The sequence below is a fragment of the Manis pentadactyla genome, chromosome 7 (assembly GCF_030020395.1).
Source record: "Manis pentadactyla isolate mManPen7 chromosome 7, mManPen7.hap1, whole genome shotgun sequence".
Lineage (NCBI taxonomy): Eukaryota > Metazoa > Chordata > Mammalia > Pholidota > Manidae > Manis > Manis pentadactyla.
The window spans coordinates 25,369,742-25,392,327 of record NC_080025.1 but is presented as its reverse complement, the minus strand read 5'-3'; the positions used below and the strand labels follow the sequence as shown (position 1 = coordinate 25,392,327).

At 44.1% G+C, this 22,586-nt stretch overlaps 1 protein-coding gene across 10 annotated transcripts in view; it reads left to right on the top strand.

The window, feature by feature from the left end:
* TACC1 (transforming acidic coiled-coil containing protein 1) overlaps positions 1-12,399 on the top strand; it is a 98,917-nt gene extending 86,518 nt beyond the window's left edge. For all 10 annotated transcript variants that reach the window (XM_036932159.2, XM_057505187.1, XM_036932158.2 and 7 more), the window contains 6 exons: positions 454-530; positions 1,833-1,876; positions 3,070-3,230; positions 4,019-4,125; positions 6,652-6,772; positions 7,740-12,399. In XM_036932159.2, the coding sequence (XP_036788054.2) occupies positions 454-530; positions 1,833-1,876; positions 3,070-3,230; positions 4,019-4,125; positions 6,652-6,772; positions 7,740-7,808 (579 nt within the window). In that variant the 3' untranslated portion in view covers positions 7,809-12,399. The remainder of the gene's footprint in view (positions 1-453; positions 531-1,832; positions 1,877-3,069; positions 3,231-4,018; positions 4,126-6,651; positions 6,773-7,739) is intronic.
* Positions 12,400-22,586: the final 10,187 nt, after the last annotated feature.

Below are 22,586 nucleotides of genomic sequence, written 5' to 3'. Positions count from 1 at the left end.
ATGTGCTGGTCTTGCCAGCTTGTGACGCTCTGAGTTTGTGGCAGTTTTCATTTATCAGCCCACATAAAATTGGTGCTGTGGTGTGTCCTGTGGTTAAAGTGAGTCTTTGCCAGACAAATGGCTTTGTTTTTGGTGTCCTGCCCCAGTTAGGGTTCTGGGCCTCTGGAGCTAAAAGCCAGACCCTGGACCGAGGTGGAATTTCCAGAGATGGTGATTCTCACTTAGAAGCTGGGGAGATGTCCTGCTCGCCTGTACCCTGGTGACGCAGTCCGTGTCCTGTGCAGCTGGAGAGCACATTTTTCCAGACACTAGGGCACTCTTGCATAGATGAGGAGGCCTTGTGTTCCTGGTGGAGGCTGAGTGTCTCAGGAAGGACCTGGTTTTGTGTTGCTTTCGGTCTCTCCTCTTGTGTATCACTTAGACATAACCCCCGCCCATCTCTATTATACTCAGATAATCACTAAAGAGATTGAAGCAAATGAATGGAAGAAAAAATATGAAGAAACCCGACAGGAAGTCTTGGAGATGAGGTTAGACTGGAGGTTTGGGGAGGTTTGGATACCTTTATGCGTTACTATATTTAATGCCAATGAAGTGATGAATGTATTATCTTAACACAGAACTGCTGAGTTAAAACCTTGATCTGTATTTAATGTCATTTCATGAATATTGCTGAGACCAGTTATTATATTCCAATACTGTAGCTTATTTTGGGTTCAGAACATTACAGCATAAGCAGAACCCACATCATTCTTATCTTTTGAAGTGCTGTAAATTTGTACAAAAATACCCATTTGAAATACAGAGCAGTAAGATTTCTTGCTATTCAGTTATGAAGGCGCTTTAATTCATAACACTTTCCTAAAATTATTTGTAGTAGCTTCAAATTTCATAACCACCAAATAGATTATAAAAAGTATATTAACAGGAAACAAAATTGATTGACTTACAATTGAAATTTTTTATTTTTTCCGCTCACTGTAGAAAGGAGTTAGGAGCTATGAAAAAACTAAAGATGGCATCAAAAAAGAGAGAAAACGCATAAATAATTTACACACTGTACAGTCAGTGCTTGAATGATTAAGAAACGTCTGTTACGGCTCTCACTCATGGCTCCTGTGTCATTTGCTTGAGCACCTGCCGGGTGGAAGACCCTGGGCTGGGTGTGGTGGGGAGGAAGGGACAGCCTTCAGAGCTTACAGCGGCCGACGTGACAGACCTGGGGGCAGGGCCAAAGGGGTGGGCACCCCGTGGAGGAGTGAGGGAGCCATCATTTCTCACTGAGGGGTTACTGGACAGGGTTAGGAAAATACTGCACTTTGCTCAAAGAACGGTTGAGACAACAGGGTGATCTTTGAAGTCTTTGAATAACCAGAATACATTCGGAGTTGGGATAGTAAAATAAAACTTGTAACCATCTTAGAAGGGATGGACCACTTGAAGGGTGGATCGGGGCCAGGAAAGCCTGAACCCATATCTGACCTCTGAGGAAGGGCTCCAAGAAGGTCATTAACTTACTTTGTAAAAGATTGATTTGTCTAAACAGAATTCATCTCTTGCCTTGAGGTCATTCACATAGGTGCAAAAAAGAAGTAAAGCAGTTCGTATAAATAGGTGGTTATGAAATTTGAAGCTACTTGATTAAACGTAAAATCTTAAGAAAAACCTTTTGAATGTTAACAAATCTTAAGTTAATGTGAAAAAAAAAAAGTCCCATAACAGATAAATGGGTTATGTGAATTTGTTGGTAAAAGTAAGGATGATTAATTGGGGCAGCATTTCACCAACTTCTGTGTTCTGAAGATTCTCTTCTGACTTTTCTTTTTTTTTAGGAAAATTGTGGCTGAATATGAAAAGACCATTGCCCAAATGATCGGTAAGGACATTTTTTCCCAGGGTCAGAGCCATAGGAGGAGAAGGTGATTTTCAAGTCAGAATACAAACTTCAGTTTGTCCATCACTTAGATTACTTGCAGTGGTGATGTTCTATAAAGTGGCCACAAACACTGAATTATTGAACACTGAGCCCCTGGTCCAAGGGAGAATAGAGGATTGGGTTCCTGCAGGCCCCACGTCACACCTCTCTTGTCAGTCCGTAACTCTGTCGACTGTGCTGGGGCTCAGGCCTGAGCGAGGCTCACCTGACACGTCTTCTCTGTGGGACGCAACACGTCCTTCTTGCACTTAGGAGCCCAGACAGCACCTTAGCACCACACTTGTGGGCCATTTTAAACAGCAAAGTCACCACCAGAAAGCACAAAAACTGGGGGGAAAGTGTCTCTAAATAGACTGCAACAAGTATGAAGCAAGGAGACAGCATCACCTTGTTAAACCTCAGCTGAGCGCGTCACGTCAGGTGGCTCAATTTTTGCCACAGGAATGCACCACCCACATGGATTTGGGGTTACAACTAAGTTTTAGCAAGTAGGTGAATTCACAAATACAAAATGAGTGGATAATGAGGACCGACTGTGCTTGGGTTCATTTCAGAGGAGAGCAAATGAGTTCTGTGGGGAGCCCTCCACCTGGGACCCAGCATGTGGATGGCCCGGCCCAGCATCAGCTCTCCCTGGTGGGGTCTCTGTTCGACTGCACATGCCCCAGTGCACGTGTACTTTACCTGTATCAGCCCCTTTGGTGCCTTTACAAAACGGCCGCAGTTGATGACCCCACATTGAATTTAGAACCTCTTGAAGCCAGTGTTGTAATGCCCGGCTGCTGACCTGCAAGTCGGGTCCTTCTGCAGAGCTCTGGCACGACGTCGTCTGCCGTGCCCATCACCTGATGCCTCCCCAGCCAGGGGCTCTGCCAGCTCTTCCTCCGCAGGGAGTCCCCTAACGGGTGGCTGCACAGCCCCCGCCCAGTCCTCCTGGGCCCCTGCTCAAGTGTCCCTTCTGGGAGAGGCCACTCTGTGAAGCAGGAGCCCCGGGCCCTTTACCCTGCTTGGTTTTCCCCTGTCACTTGCCCCATATGTCTCGCCCACTGGGGTGTAAGCCCTTGAGAGAGGGAGCTTTCTGCTCAGCTCACAGAGGGCAGCTGTTCACCATTACTTTTGATTGTGATTCACAGAAGATGAACAGAGGACAAGTATGACCTCTCAGAAAAGCTTCCAGCAGCTGACCATGGAGAAGGAGCAGGCCCTGGCCGACCTTAATTCTGTGGAAAGGTCCCTCTCTGATCTCTTCAGGAGATACGAGAACCTGAAAGGCGTTCTGGAAGGGTTCAAGAAGGTAGCATGTCCTTTTCCTTCTGTCTCCTTAGTGTGTTTTCTTGGTAATGGATCTTCACACATAGATGCCAGAGATAGCCTTTCATAGGTGCGCAGGACCCTGCCGGCTTTGTGTCCTCTGTTCCTGTGAAACTGGAATTTTTTTCCCCTTTCTTTCTTTCTGTAGTTGTTGAGGCATCTCACCCACTGGGTGGTGCGTCTCAGTCATTCATCTCCTGGGTCAGGCCACCAAATCCCAGACATAACCAGAGTGTGTTGTGGACTAAGAAGAGTTGAACCCTCAGACCTGAGGGAGTTCTAGAATGTTCTTTCTGATAATACATCATTTTATATTTAGGAAAAGGAAAAGGGCCTTTATTTACAACACTGAACAGTTCAGGATGTATATCCTAGAAAAAGTGTAATGTTTCAAATGTAGGCACACCATCAATAAGACATTTATAGCAGTGAACACCCTTATTTTCATATTAAAATAAACGAGAGTGGGCGGTTTTATATAAAATGGGAATTAGATTGCCATTTTGAATAACTGCCTCCTAAAGTAGGTATATCCATGTAACTGAACCTCACTGCATGATCTGAAAATTAATACATGGGGAAATTATCTAGAATTTCTTCAGTGAGAATTATCCTGCGCCCATTTCAAATTACCATAGGATATAGTTTAAAGGCATTTGAATTAATTAGGTTTTCTCACTTTGAAAAAATCAAAACTCTGATACATGGTATGTTACTCAGGGAAGAAAACCAAAATCATCTATTTTATTTTAAATTATTACTTTGGAGCAGAATGAAGAAGCTTTGAAAAAATGTGCTCAGGATTACTTAGCCAGAGTTAAACAAGAGGAACAGCGATATCAGGCCCTGAAAATCCATGCGGAGGAAAAACTAGACAAGTAAGAAATCCATTTTGCAACTCCAGGTTGCATTTCTCTGTGTGTGTGTGTGTGTGTGTGTGTGCTGTGTAATTTTTTGAATAGGGAGAAGCTTCACATGGTTCAACATAAAGAATAAAAAGATACATAGTGTCTCCCCTCCCACCCCACCCCCAGCTCGGTTCCACCTCTTTCCAGGTTGTTTAGTTTCTTTAATCCTTAAGAGTTGTGCTTTTCTCCTTTCCCCTACCCCACAAACTTTATTGTGATGATATAATTGACACATAACATTGTATAAATTTAAGGGCTGTGCTGTGTTGCTTTGGTACATTTATGTCTCACCGGGACAGTTTTAGCAGCCCCTTCCCCCACAGCACATACCATTTTTTTAATGTGGAGAGAATCTCCTTTTTTATACAGGTGATGGCATACCTGGCTTTTGACACTATAGTTTGGCAGTCTTGCCTATCAATCCATGAACAGCCTCCCTATCTTTTTTAACAGCCTTTGGTGGTCTGTTCTTGGAATGTAGCATTTATTTAACCAGTCCCCTCATGTTGGACATTAGGGTTATTTAAAATCTTCTGTGACACACGCAGTGGCTGCAATAAGTAGCCTTGTATGCTTATTCAGTTGGCATTCTTGTGGATTACCTATGTGTTAGAAAAGGGAAATGCTGGGCCAAAGAATATGTGAATTTATAATTCTGGTAATAAATTGCTCTCACTAGACTATCAACTCTCATCCCTTCACAACATATCAGCATCTCTTTTTCCTACAGCTTTGCCAACAGATCAGATTTTTGGTTTTCTACAAATCCAATAGAGGAAAGCTGGTATTTCAGTTTAAGGTTTTTTTGTTTGGGTATTTTTTTAAGCAAACAACAGCATTGTATTTTATTCAGTGTAGTTTTGATTCATGTTTGTATTATGAGTGAAATTGGACATATTTTAGCAGCTATCTATATAGATAATTTGAAAGCCTATTCTTTGCTGGTTTCCTGTTGTCAGTTTATGTATTTTATATATAAATACATTATTTTATATTTTTGTATTATTTAAGGATGCCAACCCTTTGGATGTGAGTTGTAACTATTTCCAGTTTGTCTTTTGTCTGCCAGTGTTTTTTGATATGCAGAAATTTATTTTTATATAGTGAAATTTACCAGTCATTTCTTTTACAGCTTCAGTATTTCCAGTTATAGTAACAATGGTCTTCCCCCATGCTGAATATAAATATTATGTTTTCCTTCTAGTATTTTCATGGCCTGGTTTTTTAAATTGTTAAATCCACACATTTGGAATTTACCCTGGGGAATGGTATAAAGGATGCATCCAACTTTTATTTTTTAGCTAAAAAGTAATACATACTTATACGTGTTGCTATCTTCCTGTTTGTAAAGCCTTTTAAGTTACCCCCTCCCATTCCCACTCCCAGAAGTGCTGATATTATCTATTATGTATCCTCTAGTCTTCTCTTTGTGCCTTTATAAATACTATCCCCAAATGGCTTTGGACTTTTTTTTAAATAGTATTGGAGTCATATGATGCAAGTTTCCTTTTATTTGATACATGTACACACACACACACACACACACACACACACACACATATGTACTTGATACACTTATATACTATGATAGGCTTAGTGGTACATCGTGGCCATTTCCATGTCAGAATGTAATCATTTTTATCAGGTGGCCTGACCACCCTGCTCTGAGGGTGGGGTGGGCGCTTCGGCTCACGCTTCCTCCCACGCAGACAGTGCTGCTGTGACCCCACCGTTACACCGTTACACCAAGCAGGAGCCTTTCTGTGACTTGACCACTAATTGCTAGGTCAGAGGGTGTAGACATTTTAAATTGTTAGTGACCACATCACACTTTGCAAAAATGGTGCAGGTGCTCATTCTCCCGTCGCTCGTGAGCCTTTCTGCTTCCTTGCATCTTGGCCAACGTGGGCCAAGGTCATCCTTGTTTATTTTTGCCAATCTGATAAAGTTTTAAAGCTTATCATATTAGCACACCTGATTGCTAGTGAGTTTTCAGCATCCTTTCATCAGTTAACTGTCTCGTTATCAACTGATATCCATGGTTTTAAAAAATTTCCTTTTGCATCTCATTAAAAGGCCACTTTTAGGTCTGTTCACAGACATGAGTGGTTCGTGTCCTGACTCTTTAGCTGTGAAAATCCCAGAAATGATGCCACCGCTGTTGTAGTGGGTTAAACAAACTGATTGTTTCAGGAGCTGTCATGTGATTACATTCTCTGGAGACATAGGAATTTTGAAGGACACTGTGGCCTTTGAGATTAATTCTGCAGTGGGTCTGCACTGTGGAAATTTCCTCAGCAGTTGTGTGTAAACTGAACTTGTATAAATTAAAATTAAATTATTTAGGTCACTGGTGGTTGTTTTTTGCCTTACCATGAAGTCAGTCCTGCTAGGTCTGTTCACAGATGTCAGTGGTTACGGTCCTGACCCCTCTACCCGTGTCTAATGACTGACTTTGTGTTTTTTGTCCCTTTACAAACAAAACACAAAAAACAGAGCCAATGAGGAGATTGCTCAGGTTCGAACAAAAGCAAAGGCTGAGAGTGCAGCCCTCCACGCTGGACTCCGGAAAGAGCAGATGAGGGTGGAGTCCCTGGAACGCGCCCTGCAGCAGAAGGTACAGGGGCAGCCCCGGCGGCGGCCCACCTACCGGGTCCAGACCACAGCAGGCCTTGCCCTCTTGCCCAGGCACTTCAGGGCAGCTCCTCGGGAAGTGGTTCGGGTGGAGACGAGCGAGGCAAACCATGAACTCCGTGCACATCCGGGAGCCGACCCCAGGCAGGCTGCGGAGGGGAAGCGGCAGTAACCGGGCCCGGGGCCCACCGCTCCTTAGGCTCTTGGGCCGCCCGGCTTGCTTTCTCTGTGCGTGTTCAGTGCTATAGGAAGCCATCCTCCCCCTTCACGGCAGTTTTATGTTTGCAAAGTCCGGCAGCGTGTTTGGTCGTCGCGCCTGGGAGGGGCTCCTGGCATCCAGTGGGCAGAGGCCAGAAGCGCTGCGAACCTCCTCCATCAGACAGGACAGCCCCAGTAAAGCCTGGCCTGGCCCAGATGGTGCCGTGGTTGAGAAACTCTGCTGTAGATAAATAAAAATCAGTGATAACAGCACTCCCCGTTTCTTGCTAGTCACCGATCCGTAGGCATCATTTCTCTATGCCTCTGTGTGTCTCTTAGCATGTCTCCCGTTCTGTACTCGTGCCTGTGGCATCCACTCGGCTGGGGCAGGGCCTTTACTCTGAGGCTCTGATAACCCCCAAGACAGCATTTGCTGGGATCCTCGGCCTCCAGAATCCCAGGTCTCTGGAGATGCTGATGGACTGAGTGAGGCCCAGACATTTGTGTTTTTAACAAGCCCCAATGATTCCTATAAAGGAAATTTGAGAGCCAAGAGGTTCGTGGACAGGCTGCAGAGGGCCACTGACCACCCTCACCCCCTACTCAGTTTAAAGGGTCTCTGATGTAGAGAAGTTAGGAGCCACTGAGTGAGGATGTTCAGGTGGGGTGTAGCCAGTCTGGGACTACTGCGCTGTAATTGCCTGTATCCAGGGCACAGAGCAGCTGCCTAATCATTACCGTTTGTCCTTCAGAACCAAGAAATTGAAGAACTGACAAAAATCTGTGACGAGCTGATTGCCAAGCTGGGAAAGACCGACTGAGTTCCCCACGTGCGCTCAGCAGATCTGCGTTTGGCTGCTTCTCTTGTGACCATAGTTATCTTGCCTTATCCAGGAGTAATTGCCCCTTTGCAGAGAAAAAAAGAAAAACTTAAAAAAGCACACGCCTACTGCTGCCTGTCCGCTTTGCTGCCGTCGACGGCCAGGAGGAGCCCTGGAGTGCGGCACGGTGGGGGAAGTGGCATCCGAGAGGCCCGGCCCTTGCCCAGCCCCGTGCGAGCTGGGTTTGTGATCCCTCCATCTATAGTTTGTTTTAATGTTATCTTTACTTTTCTAAATGTGTGAAATTTGTGATTTTGTGGCTCCTATTTGGAATCATTTGCCTACCACCAGTCTTAATTTTTTTTTTTTTTGGTGACCTATTTATTTCACCTTAATTTTCAGGATTAGAGGTTTTACTTGAGATAATTTGGCTTACTGTTATTTGCAGTTTATGAACAAGAAGGGATTCTGAGTAACTATTTACACACACACACACATTTACATATGCTGCTGGTTTTTCCCTGAAGCATAGTGGAATAAGAACTCTACAGATGAGCATATTTCTGTAAATGTAAGACCTCCTTTTGAAATAGAGGCCTGGCTCTTTGTGCCAGCTTCAAAATTCAGGGGATGGAAGATGCAACGATGCCAGGTCTCACCTCGCGTCCTGTCGGCCTGCTGTTTGCACCCTCCTCGGCCTCCTCCTCCCTCAGACCTGGGGTCTGGTGAGTCTGCCCTAGAGCCATTTGGTCTCCTCTGCTTCCATTTGTTGCTACAAAATCAATATTTACTTTTTATTATCTTTTGTTTTTATTTGAAATACACAAAGAAAGTCTGCTTGTAAAAGGTTTAGATTGTCTTAATCAAAAGGTAACCGTAACCCAGTAGCAATTATAAAGTGAAGAAACGTTTTTTTTTTTTACAAATGTGATGCATTGTTCTGCAGATTTTTTTTAAAGGCAAAAAATCCTTTTAAAGTTAAGATAGTAGAATTTTTAACAAAATGGGCAGTAAAAGATCATGTGAGCCACTCCAAAAGTCAGCACATTTTGAATATTTTTAAACAGAGACCATTTGAGTCCTGGAGGAGGGGTGCACAGGGGGCAATTCATGTGCACAGAACCAAATCCCTCAGCTCTTCCTGGACTCAATTCAGCATGGTGGGGCCACTAGCCCCACAGGGGAAGTTTTCCTTGAAATGCCAGTGAGTTCCTTCCCACTCTATAGGCCAAACCAAATCCACGTAAGGGTTTTAAGCACTCCTCTGTCTTAATCGTGCACCTGAAAGTCTTCACGGTGGTTTGCACTATATTCAGTGCATGTGAAGTTTTCGTACTTTCCTTATAAAACTCTTGCATGATCCAACTTCAGCAATGAATTGTGCCTAGTGGAGAACTTCTATAGATCTTTAAAAATGAATTTTTCTTTATCAGTGTACTATTCACAGGGGTGCAATCTTCAGCCCCAGGGAGGTCAATGATGTCTTTTAAAGCCAGAAGTCACGTTTTACCAATATGCATTTATCATAATTGGTGCTTAGGCTGTATTTTAAGGCCTATTGTCTTAACATTTTGTAAAAAAAGAACAACAGGAATGCTCTGTGGTTGGAGAAGTGACTTGACAATCATTTGGGCTTTGGAAGTGGTCACTGAGGCCTGCTCACTGTGAGGGCTGTGCCCTGGTCTCACTGTGTCCGTGGAGTACTGGTGTCTCCAGGTGGTACCTGGGTCCCTTCCAGATCCAGTCTTCTGCTACTGGGGATGTTAAATTTGCATTTACAGAAAAATATTGCTAAACCTTTTTGCTGCTGGGCTGTGGTGACATCTATGTTTATTTGTTTTATATTGATCTGTTTGACGCATGAAAGCTTATAGTGGTCTCCATTATAAATCCGTAGCCCTCTCTTGAGGCTCCTCATGTATTAAAAGCAGCTCTGTGTTAAAACTGAGGTGACGACAATCCTTCCCTAGCACACTGGTAGAAGAGACCCCTGAAAAACTGGACGCTGCTGAATGCAGTTTCCAATGAGGAATGCAGACTGGCCTGTGTGAAGGAACGTCCGTTCGCCCCGGGCCTCCCAGCCTTAACTGTCACAGGGAAACGTGCTTTCTTCTAATTTAATGATGGATATTCTCAACAAAAATAAAAATGCAGCTTTTACAAGCTGGCCAATCAAGAGAATATGCTGGGTGAAATGAAGAATGTTTATTTTTCTTTAAAAATAAGTCCCCCAAAATCTTTTAAAGATCTAGAGAGTAAGAATATAGCTTTGCTTCACAGCACATGAAGGCTGGGTTGCTTGTTTGTTAGGCAATAATAAACCCGGTCAGAGAAAGTGAAGAGGGGGATGAAGTGAGGCTGCAGCCCGGGTGGTGGTTTGGGAACCTGGGGTGATCGTGTAGAGACTCTGGGTTCAGGGCCATGGCTTCAGGTTTTCACTTCACCAAACTGTAGATAGATGGTCTACCTAAAAGCATTTTAATTGGAGAATTTAATGTAGGACAGGCTGAACATTTTGTCACTCAGTTGGCTGGTCAGTTACAGTCAGACCTCCCAAGATTTACTGTATTTGGAGAAGCTCCTGGAAGCCAGTGACTCGCCCAAACCTTTTGTTCTGTAAAACTGTTCTGGAAATCCTGAGAAGCCTGGTTTTCTCACATGGTCTTAGCTTCTTCAGACCAGCCCAAATTAGGAAGTGCAGAAGCACATGATGGTGAGAAGCTCTGAGGACCTGGCCACCTTCCAGAACAATAGGGAATCTAAGGGGAAGTTTGCGCTTCGTGTCGGAAGACAGCCCACATTGGATTTTCTTTCCAGCCAGTTCCCCTTTCTACCTGCCCCACACCTTGTGCAGTGCCCATGCCAGTGCTCCGGTGTTTATTGGACAGCCCTTCATGAAGGGGCACTGTTCATAAATGGGGAGCACACGCTGCCCCAGGTATTCCTGGGCTGACTAACAGCAGCCAGAATGGAGCACTCATTTTAAATAAAGGTGACAGAGGGCCTGGTGGTGGCTCTAAAGCTCAAAGTGGAGTTTGTAAAGAGCAGGCACTGCAAAGTCTTATGTACACTAGTTAGAATGATTCAGCACATCCTTTTTTTAGTAGCATTGAAGCTGGAAAGCTCCCTTTTTATTTCCTTTTGGGTTTTCCCTATAGTTGGTAGGCGTCTCGTGAATTGCACACGACCGCTGTCTCTTTTCTGTAGTTTTGTGACCTCATGAGCTCACTCTTGCACTCGGGTTTCCTGCTACTTGTTGGGAAGAGAGAAACTAGGTGTTGAAAGATTAAATGATTTAGGCAGAGGAGTTTAAAGTAAAGATGTATATACTCTGAAGAATTTAAAAGATAGCAGATTATTATGTGCTTATTAAAGAACAAATACAGTCTGGGAATCCCAGAATATCAAGCCAAAGGTCTAAGAAGTCACCTTTTTCAAAGATTTTAATAAAGAGGTATTGTGTGGAGACTTCTGTCCAAAAGGGTTTAACTGGCCTCTGGATCCTGGTTATTTTAAAAAAGCAGTTTCTCTCTCAAACCGTGAATCTCCCATAGAGTAAAGGTGATAGGAGTGACAGACGAGACCCTCCTTTCTAAGGCTGTCCTCTGGAAGCTGATGTAAACGGCAGCATTTCCAGTGAAGACCGGCCCGCCAGTGCCAGAGCTGGCATTCTGGAGACTAAAGATTGCACTTTTTGTAGTTCTTTGTCCAAATGCAACCCCATTTCTGTGCCTCTCACTGTCAGCATGCAGTTAGATTTGGACAAACATGATTCCTAAGGAATGACTTTCTTAACTGCAGTATGGTTACCGCTGTTCCATATATATACATATTCTGGTTATAATTCTAATACAGAGATGTCGGCGTGCAACGCTGGCCCGTGGCAGTCCATTAAACGCTTTAACTCATTTGGAGGGGGATTGGCGTGGAGCTGAGGTGTGGCTTGGACCTTCCCTGTATTGATCCCTCATTTTAGAACTGTGAGGATGCCACGTGCCTCCCCTCTGCCTTTTAGTGGCGTCTCACATATACTCCAAAGTACTTCCTGGTCACGCTGGGCACTGACAGCCTGTATTTAGGCACCATTTTCATGTGGACATATGAAAACCTGAACTCTGACCCCTGCTCCCGGCAGTGCAGACAGGACGGTCCTTCAGTCGCCACACCCACAGCCCCAGCCTTGTCCTCACATGGTGGGACAGGATCCAGGCATTCCTTTTAAATCTCAGAGGTAGCAGTAAACTTCTCAGTGTTGCTGTTAGCAAGTGTATGTTTGCCAATAGATACCATTTGTACTGACGTGCCAATAAGTTAAACGTTCCTTGCACATCTGCCTCCACTGTCCCCACGGGCGCCATGAAGTGTGTGAGGAGCCTCCCATCAGGAGGACTGAAGGCTGCATTGACTACTGTCAGGATTGTGTTACGTGGAAAATCATCTACATAAATTTTATATGCACAGTAATTGCCCTTTTATATGTCAAGTAAATATTTGTAAGAGTTATACTCACACAAATGAAATTATTATAATGATTACTAATATATTTTTTCCATGTTTCATTGCCTGAATAAAAAACTGTTTACTGCTCTTAGATCTGGGTGTGTGTATGTTTTCTTCTTCCCCTGGTTATATGTTGTTTTAGCCCCAAGTGTGGACAGTTACAACAGCTTCGCTTTTAGGAGCTCTATATTTCAGTCTAAAAGTAGAGAAGTTGACATTTTCACTACACTCATTTTGTGAGATTTATGCATTTGGTTGGGTGTGTAATTAAAAACAAAACAAACTCAGACCTCACCATATAAACTTCCATGCCTTTGCATCTGTGCAAACAGAGTTTTTAATTGAGTGCCTCTTCGTTTTGCTGAGAGACTGCTTGTCCGCCCTGGCATTTTTTTCAAGTCCTAAGAACCTAGGTCACCACAAGCTTTCTGACTCACTGAAGGACACAGGACAGGCTGCAACTGTGTAAACACTGCAGAATGTTTTATGTTTCCTCTAGGTTAGCATCAGAAAAACCTTTCTCAGTTCTGGCCAGGCCAACTCTCTCCGTAGACGGGGCAGGAAATTTTGAGAGTTTTATTACAGGAAAAGAAATTAAGAGGCTAAGCTCCATTTTACAACTTAGGTGGGGATCCATTAAGGAAAATCCAAGCACTGTCACTTTCTTACTAGTTGCCACATCATAAGACACTGTAGCCTTTAAAGTTCCTAAAAAGAATGTTTCTCACCCATGTGCTCCTGAACTGCAGAGGGAATCCTGTAAAATTACTGAAGAACGTGGCACCACAGTTTGCAAATTGCTAAAGACATGATGAACAGAGATCTCATTTTCTAAGGATTACTAGGACAACTAAAATGAAAGTATCTTTCTACACTTAGAGGATTTTTATTCTTAGATAATATGAAACAACCAAGTTTTTTTCACACTTCCATAAATAGGGGATCATGGGATCATTTTGGTGAGTGGCAATCAGCATTTTAATAAGAAAATGCAACAGGAAATATCAAAGTGCATTGCACAAGTTAAAGATCATTATTCTTCATGAAACTTGTTTCAGATATAAATATGTGTGTGTTAGGTCATGACAAAAAATGAATTTGTTGTTATGGCTGGTAGTCAAAGTATGAAAAAAACTTGATCCAGGCAATTTAATGCCATTCTGCAATTGCAACTGTGGCCCAGGTCACGTAGTTTGTGTATGAGCAGAGGTTGTTCCTCCCGCTTAGAATGGGCAACACAATTAATTGCCGCTTTAAATGACCAACTTTAAATCCAAGTTCTTCCAGGTTTGGATAGAATTAAATCATTTTCTAAATTTGTAGGCTTGTAAGGACCAACCAAAACTAAGTATCTTTTCTCTACACCCATTCATTCATTTCCCGAATACTGTTTTGCTGCATGTGCAGAGTTTGAAGTGGAACTGGCAAGGTGTTTGAGACTAGTTAGCTACAGAGAAGTCATTTTCAAGTTTGCCTGAAACTTCCCTGAAATATAAACAAGATGCTCATTAAAACTTCTCGCGCAGAGGAAAGCCATTGCTCGTCCACATCTCTAAGCCCGGTTGTGACTGGAAGGTTACGCCAGTGACATGCTTCGGGCTGGGAGCACGGCTTGGGATCTGAGTGCATGCTAAGTCTAACCCAAACAGGACGAGACGGCACGCCACTGCTAAGTAGTGTGGCACAGAGTGGGTGCCTCAGAAGTTCGGGAGAGGGATGGTGTAAGAGGGAAGCGCGTGCAGACCCAGGAGAGGCCGATGGGAATGACAGGCCGCGGCCATCCTGGCTTCAGATCCCAGCCACTCACGCCACCTGCCTCAGGGCCCTCAGGTGTCCTAACAGGAGGGTGGCTCCCACCTCACGAGCTGGTTTCTGCGGCTCCGCGATAATTCTCACACACAGCCTGGCCCTTGGGTCCTTCGTAACCGATCGTCACCACCTTCAGCCTCGAGTCTGTGACTCCCCTTAGAGCCAGACGATTGTATTACTTCTATTAGATATCTCAAAAGAACAGCGCTTTGGAAATGGAAGTTATCTGACTTTGTTCCTTTATTTGTGGTTGGTTGGCAGGAAGTGGAGAAATAGACAGTGTTCTGGAGGCAGACCTGGAGGTGGGGTGGCTGCGCTGTAAATGGGGGACGGAGGTTTTCGTGGGGTGCAGGCCACCCCACAGATCCCAGACCTGTGCCAGCCTGAGGAATAGGTTTCTATCACCTTTTTTTCCCTTGCCAAAAGGTGGATGTCCTTTGAAACTGGTTCTCAAGGGAATATGTATGCAAGAACAGACTAAAGATATAACTCCATTAACAAATTCATCTTTTTAACCAATTTAAAGAAACTGCTATTGACATTTGGGTTTCGTGGTGCCAAGTGTCTTCACAAATATGTCACATGAACAATATCATGTACATGGAATTGGTTTGCTTTTTTGGGGGTTGGGGTCGCGGGGGTGGAAATGAGGCTAAAAACAGTTAACATCAATCAGCCAGAAAGGGGGAACTGGCATGTGAGCCCCAGGCCTTTGCTCTCAAATCCCTTTCTCCTTAAGGCCTCTCCACACTGGGGCACCCTTTGGAATATGTCCTTCTGAAGAAGGGTTTTAGATTCACTAAATGAATTTTCTTGCTCTTTTCTCAAGTAGGAATATTTCAGCAAATAACAGAGAAGCCGTTGTAGAATCATTCATGTCGCTAAAGTTCAGCAGCAGAGAACATGAAGCCTTGTCAAAGGTGTGTCGCTCATTACTGTGTTGGAAAGGCACCGTAAAGGGAAAATGGAAGTCCAGTCCTCATTTCCGGCCTCCTTGTTTTGCAGAAAGAACCTTGGCATGGAAGGCCGAGCCATGGCTGGACCCTTCCCCCCCACACCCCTCGGGACCGAGAATGCCAGAAGGCCCCTTCCTGGGACTGTGATTCACCAGTCTCCCCAAAGTGCTCACTGTAGGGCAAAGGGTCCCCCGGTTTCCCTTTCAGAGGCATTCTGATGGCACCTGTCTTGAGATGTATTGATCGTGGATTTACCACAGGGCAGTGGGTCCATGCGATTTTGTGCCACATCCTCTGTGGTTGAAGCGTTCCGAGAGATGAATCCCAGCCCGCCTCGCACAGCAAGGGTCCTGGGCATGACTGGGCCCAGGCTGCAAGCCGACCCCCAGGTCCACACTCATCTCCCCTAGCCGACTGCAGCTCTCTGGGCCTCCGTTTCATCTGCAGGATGAAGAAGAGGTTTTAACCTCTGCAGCATCTCCCAAGAGTGAGTGTCATTACAACCGCCGTACCCAGCAAGCCTGTGACAGGCCGACACCTGGGAACAGTCCCCGGGAACGTGCCCGCACCCTCAGTAGCTCAGCAGCATGCCCGGTGACGATGGCATGTTGTCAGCATGTCTGAGAATAAATTGACAAAAATGCGTTGAGATCCTAAGATGGGCAAACTCAATCATGAATCTTCAACTGTAAGACACTGTGTAGACTTAGGAAGGCATTTTTTGTTCTAGACATCAATCATTTGGTGCATTAGACATCAATAATTTGGTGCATTCAGGCATAATCACAGTATTTTGCTAAAATCTGTTAAGCCCAGACAGCCAGCCCCCAGGTCTTAATGTGCAATAATAAATGAACCCTTACTATAATGTTTTATATGAAGTCCTGACTTCAGACAATTTTTCCAGACACACTTTTTCTTTCTCCCTTTCAGCTGATCTTTGTGACGTCACCAATTTACGGCAAAATATGTCTAAAATATGATTCTATTTCCTGCATCCGCTTCCAGTGCAAATGTGTGAATGGCCACTAGGGGGCTCCACTCGCAAAGATTTAAGGTCTGCAGGGCCGTGTTTTTCAAACTGCAGATCAAAACCCATTTTCAAGGATGTGAATTAGAAGAGAACAGAAAAAGGAGTTTATGGTAAGAGTGAACAGCGAAGGTCAGTACCATTGATGGAGCTTTTAATTCCACTTACATGTTTATGTGTGCCGGGTTGCAATTTTAAATGTCTTAGGGTGGTGCCTGAAAAGTTCATTTTTAAGTTTTGGAAGTTTGAAAGCCACTAACTTAGGTTATAGGGGAGGGAGGTTGTTGAATCAGTCAAGGGTTTTATGGGAGTGTAAAATAATTGATGACTGAATATCCATCTGTTAAAAGTAAGCTACAGAGTTAGGACACTTTGTAACCAAAAACCACAGTTTATAGTAACTTGAAACAAACTTCAGAGCCGGAATGTGTAGCTGCATTCAAGAAAAACAGGACATAATAAAAATACCTTTCTAATGCTTATTTGAGAGGGAGAGAAGAAAGGAGGAAGTTAGGAGAGCTTATGAAGAATAAAGCCCATGAACCTAAAACTTCTTTAAAAAGGAAAGTCTATTTTAAAAAAAGAAAAGAAAGTGATTTTCCTTTCCCCAATGCCCATGTACCAAACTCTTCCTCTGCCTGAGCAGCAGAGGGCGGGCTGCTCAGGTTAGAGCCCCATTTCTGTCTGGCTGCCACGCTACAGTCGAACCAGAGTCACGTCTGAAAGAATGAAACCTCTGCTGTGAGAAGCAAGAACTCTCCTTGGTGACAGGTTTTTCCAAACTCTCTTGACAGTTCAATTGCAAATTATGAAAGTTCGTATATGCAGCAAACGAGATCTCTTGTTAAAATCTGAACTCGATTTGGGTGAATTTCTGTTACCATCAATGCCATTCTTCGGCTGAGTTACCATGAGCAGTTAATAAACACATGTTAAATGAATAAGTGGCTAAGTCAAGGGGTTACCCCGTGTTTTCAGAAGTGTGATAAAACAAGCAGGTTCCCTAAATCAGAGAATCCCAGAGGTCTGGTCAAATAATTTGCCAACTGGAGTATTTGTTGAAAAAACCCACCAGCTTCTCTAAACATTTTTAACTTATTTGGGGAAAATTTTAGACTTACAGAAAAGTTGCAAGGATCCCCTAAACTTCTCTTTCTTCTTTTGTGGTTAGTGCTCTGCTCCAACCCTTCCCTTTTTCTGACCCCACTGCTATGGTGCGGGTTGAGGATTTACTGACCGTTTACCATGTGCTGAGCCCTGGGCAGGTGCTGATGGGGGAAGCGGCATCCATTTCTTTCTCCTTTCTCTTTGCCCTGGTGCTCCCTGTCTGTTCTCAAGCACGACTGTATTTCTGTGCTGTGTTGCGCGAAAGGACACAGGAGGACTGAGCTTTTCACCCCATCCTAGGAACAAGCATTACTGTTCTTAGAGCAGAGCCATAAGATCACAGGCAGTCTCTTTCCCAAAAAGATGTATTACCTAAATAATGTTTTTTAAAACTGCAGACTGATACGTGGTAATTCGTTTAAATAGAAAGAAAAGCCCCTCTCCTTTTTCCTCCCTGCATCTTCTATGCAAAGAGCCTGAGTCAAGTTGAAGGAGGTCTGGGTTCAAGACCAAGTCCCAGGCCTGGGGGCTTGGCTCGTACAGTCACTGCAAGTCTTGGACCTCTTTCCTCACCTGTGAAATACCAGGAGTTAGCACTCACTTAATGACTCTATGTTCTTTGTAAAACCACATGTGTTAACGTTTTAAACGTGTCCTTGAAACTTGAGCTCTTTTCCACTTTCTGTTAGGTTTCCTTCATATTCCAGATATGTTCCTACAAAGCTCTTCTCCTGACTCATGCGGTCACAGTCCCACACTGAGAAATGGCACTGCTGTGGAATTCCAGTTTGAATGTCCACCATCCAAGTGGACATTTGCCTGAGCCCTAAATGAAGTCAAATGATAGGCACACAAAAAAGAAAAGGAATTTTGAGCTCCTAAGCAAAAATACAGCTGTGCCATTGTGTGTGTAGCTTTGGTGACTCTGTTCGCGGGCTCGTGGTCTTCGGGCAGGAGGGAGTTTGCTTGGCCGGAGGCAGAGTGACAGTATGTGACAGTATGCGTGACAGGGTGGGAGGCATGTGCAGCAGGAGGCAAAGCAGGTGGCATCTGTAGATTCCCACTGGGTCCATTCCAACTCTGTAGGTGGATCAATTTCTGGGCCTGTCTGTGCTTTTGGACGCTGAACAGCCACTTTCCTAATTCTGGAAAATTCCTAATTCTGGTCTATGAAATTGACTGGTGCCAATATAATATAGTCTGTTTTTCTAGCTTGTTTGGGGAAGGTATCTTGTAATGTGATACTGGTCACAGTGTTTGATCAACAGATGCTATTTAAAATCATGTATAATTCCATTTTGTTCTAAAAAGGATGTAAGGTAGTTTACAGTCGGGGTATAAAACCGTTGGTGTCATGGAGGATTTCAGTGAAGGTTGACTATGACAAAGGACACGGTTCATGCCGTTGGGACCAGTCCCTGCCACCCTGCCCGCATGACAGGCTCTGCCAAGCCAGCCCTCACCCCCTCATCCCTGCAAAGCGAATCTCTCTAAAATGATTTAGCAAGTTACCCTCCTAAAATGTCCCCTTTTGCCTTTATCCATTAGTTACTTAATTTAACAAACATCACTTAAACATCTATTACATGAGAAGGACTAGAAAAAACTTCGTATGAATAAGACATAGTTCTTGCCCTAGGTGTTACCATTATCTGATTCAGGGTCAGCAAACAATGGCCTGGGGCCAAACCCAGCCTACTGCCTGTTTTTATATGGCCTTCAAGCTGAGAATGGTTTTTACACTTTTAAAAGGTTGAAGAAAATCTAAGGAAGAATAATATTTCATGTCATGTGAAAATTCCATAAGATTCACGCTTCCGAGTCCACAGATGAAGTTTCATTGTCATACGACCATATGCTCATTCGTTTACATACTGTTGCCGTGGTGATGGTGACGGCACTTCCCCATGACAGCAGCAGAGTTGAGTGGTTGCACAGGGATCTTTTGGCCTGTACAGCTACAGTATTAACTCTGTGGTACTTTACAAAGAAAAACTTGCCAATCTCTGTCTATTATTATTTGGGTAATTTATTGACTATCTACTATGTCCACTCTTGGTGCTTGGTTCTACTGTTCTCCATGATGAGAGTCACAAAGTCCCTATCCTAATGGACCTTCCCCTAGAGAAGCAGAGGGGTCTGCTGAAGGAGAGGGACCTTGACAGTTATGTCAGGGTGTGCTGAGGGCTGCGATAGAGATAAAAACAATGGACTTAGTAAGACTTAGTGCTTTCTGCACGCCAAACACTCTCCCAGGATTGCATAGGTGTTAACCCATGTCATCCTCACATTACCCTGTAGTGTTAAAAGAATTTTTAGAAGAGGGTATAACCATGACTTTTGATATGTAAATGAACGAGTCAAAGATTGTATTAAACTCATTAACTAATGAGGGAACCACTACAATGTTATAAGTGGTCCAAAGGAGAATGCCAAGAGTCTAGACAGAGAGAGACAATAGGAATTCTCACATAAATGTATAAATAATGTAAAACAGACCCCTCCTCAAGGCAATAATCAGTTGCACTCTGTCTGACACATTTACGTTTCTGTGGACAAGAATCATTTTCATTAGTGTCAGTTTTCTGCAATTTAGAGTTAAAACGGAGCTCCAATATGAAAGATGGAGAGACCAGCAGAGTGAGCTAATCTGAGCACTTGCTAAAGCTTTTCTTTGCCTATTTCCAAGTCTTCCATAATTTTTATTCGGACAGGAGTCAGTACTACAGTATGTCCATAAACATATTTTTATAGGTTGAAGATGTCCTTGATGATGTTATGTATATTTGCTATGTTTCCAGGCTTTCTGGATACCATGTGTTAATATCCCCATTGCACAGATGGTGAATGTAGGTCCAGTGAATGTGCTCAGGGACCCAAGCTAGCACGTGGCGGAGTCAGAGTTAAAATTCAGGTGGGCTGGCTCAGAGTGTCTGTCCTATGGGCGTGTCATGAAAGACGCTCATCTGTACCATGCTCCCTTGGCAGAAACGCCTAGAAAATGCAGCCCCCCTAGAGCATTCCTCCTCTTCTATTAAAGAAAGCATTAAGTAAGACAACTTTACGAGTGCTTAGCTAGCACCTCTGGGTCTCCATGATGCTTGGTGGTATAGCTAAGATCGACTGAACCTCTGCTCCGCGGCTCATGCAAAGGTCGATGCCCTCCCCCTACTGCAGATGCTAGCAGCCTACCTTCCTGCTGTGAGCTTTGGGCCTGGCTTCCTTCCTCCAGTGAGTTCTTGCTCTTCACTCTGAATCTAATGGCTATCTCTCTCTCTATTTGCATCGACTAAAAAATGTACCTTAGCATCTTTTAAAAATCTTCACCAAAGTAACAGCAAATAATAACAATAATACAAATAATGAAGAAATCTTGTGCAAGTAAAACTACCACAGAACAAGTTAACATCCCAGGAATATGACAGCTTGAATCTGAATATTGGACATGCCTAGTAAGATCTAGTATTATTGAGTGTTTATTATGTGATAGGTCCTAACTATATACTTACATACACAGTAAACCGCTCCATAAGAAATGTTAGGGGACCAAATTTTTCAATCCCCCCAAATGCAGGATTGCATTACTGTGAGGTTGACGAGATGATGGGTGAGCCTGGCCTTCCTGGGGTCCAGCTGTGCCATCCAATTCCATCGTGTGTGTGTCACGGTTCACCTGGTGACCAAACACTCTGGCTTAAATAGCTTTAGGGTCAGCCTCCTTCTCTGTTAGCTGGACTTCCAGGATGATAGGCGCAATTTCAGGAATCTCCTAGTGAAACGGTATCAGGGAGATGGGCTGGGGGAGCACCGGAGATGCCAAATGCCCCTCTGTCTTCTGAGATGTGCAGCCTCTGCCCTCCCCCTGCATGCTCCCCTCCCCCCAGAGAAGGTTAGAACCTTAGCCCAGCACAGCCATGGGATAAGGCTACTGAACGGTACACTTAAAAATGGCTGATTGAGTTTTATGTTATACATATTTTGCCACAATTAAAAGAAAAAGAATCCTAGCCCGATCTTGGTGGAGAAAGGGAGTCAGGAAAGGATGGAATCCAAGAGCCAATTCCCTTATTTCTAAATTTGCTTTGTGGCAAAGGTATATCATGGCGGGTTTTACAGATGTGAGCCCAGGTGACTGACTTTGGAGTCGCCATTGCCAGTCGCATTGCCCGGACCACACTAAATTCAACTTCGTGGCTTACCTACTTCCAACCACCACCACCAAAAACACATTCCTTCCTCTGTATTACACAGAACGATTCAATAATTCCTTCTGCAGAGCTGTCTTTGCAGGCTCTGTCCCATTTTTTAAAACCTACATGTCCCTTCAATGTATTTTCCTAAACAATTCCCTCCTTTAGAGGGATTCCTGCAGAGGTCTTAAAAAAAAAATCTCAGTAGTGAAAGATGACTTTGAACCCACTCTAGTCTACACTTTCAAAACAATCACTTTCCAAGTGTAGGGCCCTGAGTATTAATATTTAACTTGCCTTATACCTCGAGGGGTTGTGAAGCCTTGCTCTCATTTTCTCATTTTGCACGTGTTAGATCACAAATCGCTTTCAAGGTTCAGCAGGACTGTTTCCGCACTTGTGTCCTCACCACCGGAGCTCCTGGCCCAGGCTTGCTGGACGCAGCCAGCTAAAAACAGACTTCTTTCTGGAACCTCCTTCTTGGGACGTGGCATGGCAGAACTGCCCCGGCATTGGGGGAGGGAGTGTTTCTCCTCTCTCCTCCGCAGCCCCCGGGCTCAGGACCTTTGCCAGACAACGTTGGACAACTTGTGATTTGATTCGGAACCAAACGCAGGAGGAGCCTTGATTCAGCCCCCGCAGCTAGAAACGGGGAATGCAATGCTTTGTTCCCTGAACCTCTGAAGTTATCTGGCCCACCTTTTTTCTTTTAAAAATTTTTTCTGTTTTCTTTTCAAAAATGAGACCTGAAGGGCCACAGATGCTATATGACGTCAAGTGACCTGCTCAATTAATTCTTCAAATTAGTGCCTCTGGTTTTAATGGTGCAGAAAAGAGCCAAGCTCAGAAAATCAAGGAAGCGAATTGGCATGTTAGGTGCAGATTCACTGGACTTCAAAGTCTGCAGCCTTGCAAAGCCAGAGAGGTAAAGCCAGAGGGGGCTGAGCAGTTTGAGATGCCAGAGGGACAGTGGAAGAAAATGACTAATCAAAAGCTCCCTGGCATGGAACTCACTGATAGAAGAAATATCACTTCCTGCTGATCAGGAAATATTGCTAGAGGGTAAGGCCCTCTAGATCCGTCCTGCTCCCTTATTGCACAGATGACACACGTGGATTGCAAAGGGACCACTCCAAGGCCACATAGTAATTTTATAGCCCCAGTAGGACTGGTACTCAGGTCTTCT